The sequence below is a fragment of the Atta cephalotes genome (genome assembly GCF_000143395.1).
Source record: "Atta cephalotes unplaced genomic scaffold scaffold00004, whole genome shotgun sequence".
Taxonomy (NCBI): Eukaryota; Metazoa; Arthropoda; class Insecta; order Hymenoptera; family Formicidae; genus Atta; species Atta cephalotes.
This window is the reverse complement of record NW_012130068.1, coordinates 608569-611151: the sequence shown is the minus strand read 5'-3', so window position 1 is coordinate 611151 and position 2583 is coordinate 608569. Positions and strand designations below refer to the sequence as shown.

The 2583-nt window shown below is 29.7% G+C and overlaps 1 protein-coding gene across 1 annotated transcript in view; it reads left to right on the top strand.

Moving 5' to 3' along the window:
• The first annotated feature begins 2201 nt into the window (after positions 1 to 2201).
• The window catches only part of LOC105626108 (echinoderm microtubule-associated protein-like CG42247), a 21684-nt gene continuing 21302 nt past the window's right edge, over positions 2202 to 2583 (top strand). Inside the window, exon 1 of the mRNA XM_012207419.1 lies at positions 2202 to 2386. Within this exon, the coding sequence (XP_012062809.1) occupies positions 2202 to 2386 (185 nt within the window). The remainder of the gene's footprint in view (positions 2387 to 2583) is intronic.

Sequence of the window (2583 nt, the reverse complement as noted above, 5' to 3'; positions counted from 1 at the left end):
GTTAGTACAAAATATTTCTATTATTACATTATTTTTAAATGAAGAATTAAAACAACAAGTTACGGCAAGTAGCTTAATTATATTTTTTTTATAGTGTATTTATTCATTAATTTTTATTACAAAGTTGTGTGTGTTTAACGATTATAACATAAACGTACGTTTTAAAAATAATCGATTAAGAATAGACTTCAATCTTCTATTTTTGAATCTTGTTTTAATTAAATAATATATAAGAGTTGATTTATAATACTAGGCCTGTTAACTTATGCCGTAATCTGTAAAAATTGACTAATCACGGTCGAATGAGAGAGAAATAATTGATTCTATAATCAATTCTTACAGATTACGGCATAAATTAACAGATTATAGTCTATTATAAGCCAACCCTAACTTTCTCTTTCTAATTATAATAATAATTAAGTTTATAATAATAATTAAGTTTTTTCCAAAAAATTTAAATAGTGAAACATGATTTCAATAAATTTAATTTAAATAATATCGAAAAAAGAAAGCTTATTCTCCAAAAAAAAGATTCATTTGAATATAATGAGGAAATTAATAAAGAAAATATGAATAAGAGAGGCTTTTAGGGTTCTATTGTAAAATAAAAATCAATAATTTTGTTTTATAGAAAGATAAAAAGTTTTTTGTCAGTCTAATTGTTATATTTCTTTTATATAACATTTAAAAAATTAAAATATAGTAATATAATATACAAGATTAGGAATATATGTTTTACACAGACGATTTTTTTTTTAAATACTCAAACAGATATTTTTTTTACGAAACTATTGATATTTCATAGTGTCTTAAGTCTATATTTTCAAAAAGATTAGCATTATTTTAAAATATTATTACAAGTTTTCTTCCTTTTATCGACTTATTAGATCAACTAGTATGATATTATAACGATTTTATGTTGGCTTTCACTATGATCGAGGTATTGTCTTTGTCAGATGAAATTGTTGCTAAATAATCCAGATATTAAACAAGATGAAAAACGAGTATATAAATCATTGCAGAAACTAGCTGATGCTGTTTTGCATTTCGAGAATGGTGTGTCACGCACGCCGAGTCTCATGCATATCAGAGGTCAGCAGAGGATAATTGTTAGAGTTATATCGTGATTTTAGACATGATGTAAACGCGATCTGAAATTATTAAATCAGATGGATGTAATGTTATATAATTTGCCATATTTCATTTTAATTAAACGCTCGCAAAGTTACAAAACTGCTTACATAAATTCAAAATTCGGATAAGTAATGTATTGTTATTCGATAAAAGAAACATAGATTTGAAAACTGAGCAAATATTATAGTAGATATATTGCCAATGACTTGTAACCATACATCATGATAGTGACAATCATGAAGAGACGACGTACGAGAATTGACAAAATATATATATATATCTGTCTAAATTGCTGATGGATAGATCTGCAGTGGGAGTTGCAGTTGCAAAATAAAAACGACCGATCGATCGAGAATCAGGCTATCACGCAACAGTGATCGACTGACCAGCGCTTATATAGCGTTCTCAAAGTGGCCATTCGTGGTATTCGTATCATGTTTTGATATAACGAACCTTGAAATGTCAAAAAACATTGCACGCTCTACTCGTACTTGCAGATCTAATTTTGCAGACAAATTTGGTTAACCGATGTATGTTTTCATATTAGCTATATGAAGGCAAACGATATTCTTTCATCTTTTTGTAATAATTTGTATTAACATGAGATTTATTCGCATTCAATTATATTCTTTTGCCAACTTAGAATCAGCTCTTAACATCAGATTTATAATTTTTTCCGATACTGTAGATACTGTAGAATATTAGAGACTCAGTGATTGCTATATTTAATTATGATATAAATAAAATTGTATATCTACTAAGAGAGAAGTTCTCTTTTTAGTTTATTCTAATTATCTATTAAGTCTTTTTTTTAAGTAAAAATCTTATTTATTACACACATTTTAATATTTTGTTTTGTTAAATTTTAATTTTTAATCGCAATTCCCTTATAATTTTAATTTTACTTTGTAATAAACTTGTCATCGCGTTATAGACACGTGTATGATTCATTAAGTGAATAAGCAAACTTTCCTCATCCCCTTGTCGGGGTCTGAATCTTTTTGTATAATCACAAAAGAACAGGCCGATCAAGGACACGCGAAAGTGGCGGCGGCCTCACTTTGCGGATGATCGAGACTGAAAATCAGTCGGACTCGCGTGTCAGCAGACTGGGCCAGCAAAACGAGGATCTCCCCGTAGCTGGCAACGGTAACAAGGTTGACGGTAACGGTGGTGATCATCGTGAAGCTAGTGACCAAGCAGCAGCTGCTGCAACCACCGCAACGACGGTGGAGGACGCAGGTGAGAATGTGTGTGTGTGTGTGTGTGTGTGTGTGTGTGTGTGTGTGTGTGTGTGTGTGTGTGTGTGTGTGTGTGTGTGTGTGTGTGTGTAGTAGTAAGTAAGTAAGTAATACTATATACTACTACTAACTTAATTAATTATTAATTATATATAGTAGTAGTAGTAGTAACTAACCTTACCTACCTTATTATATTATATACATATAT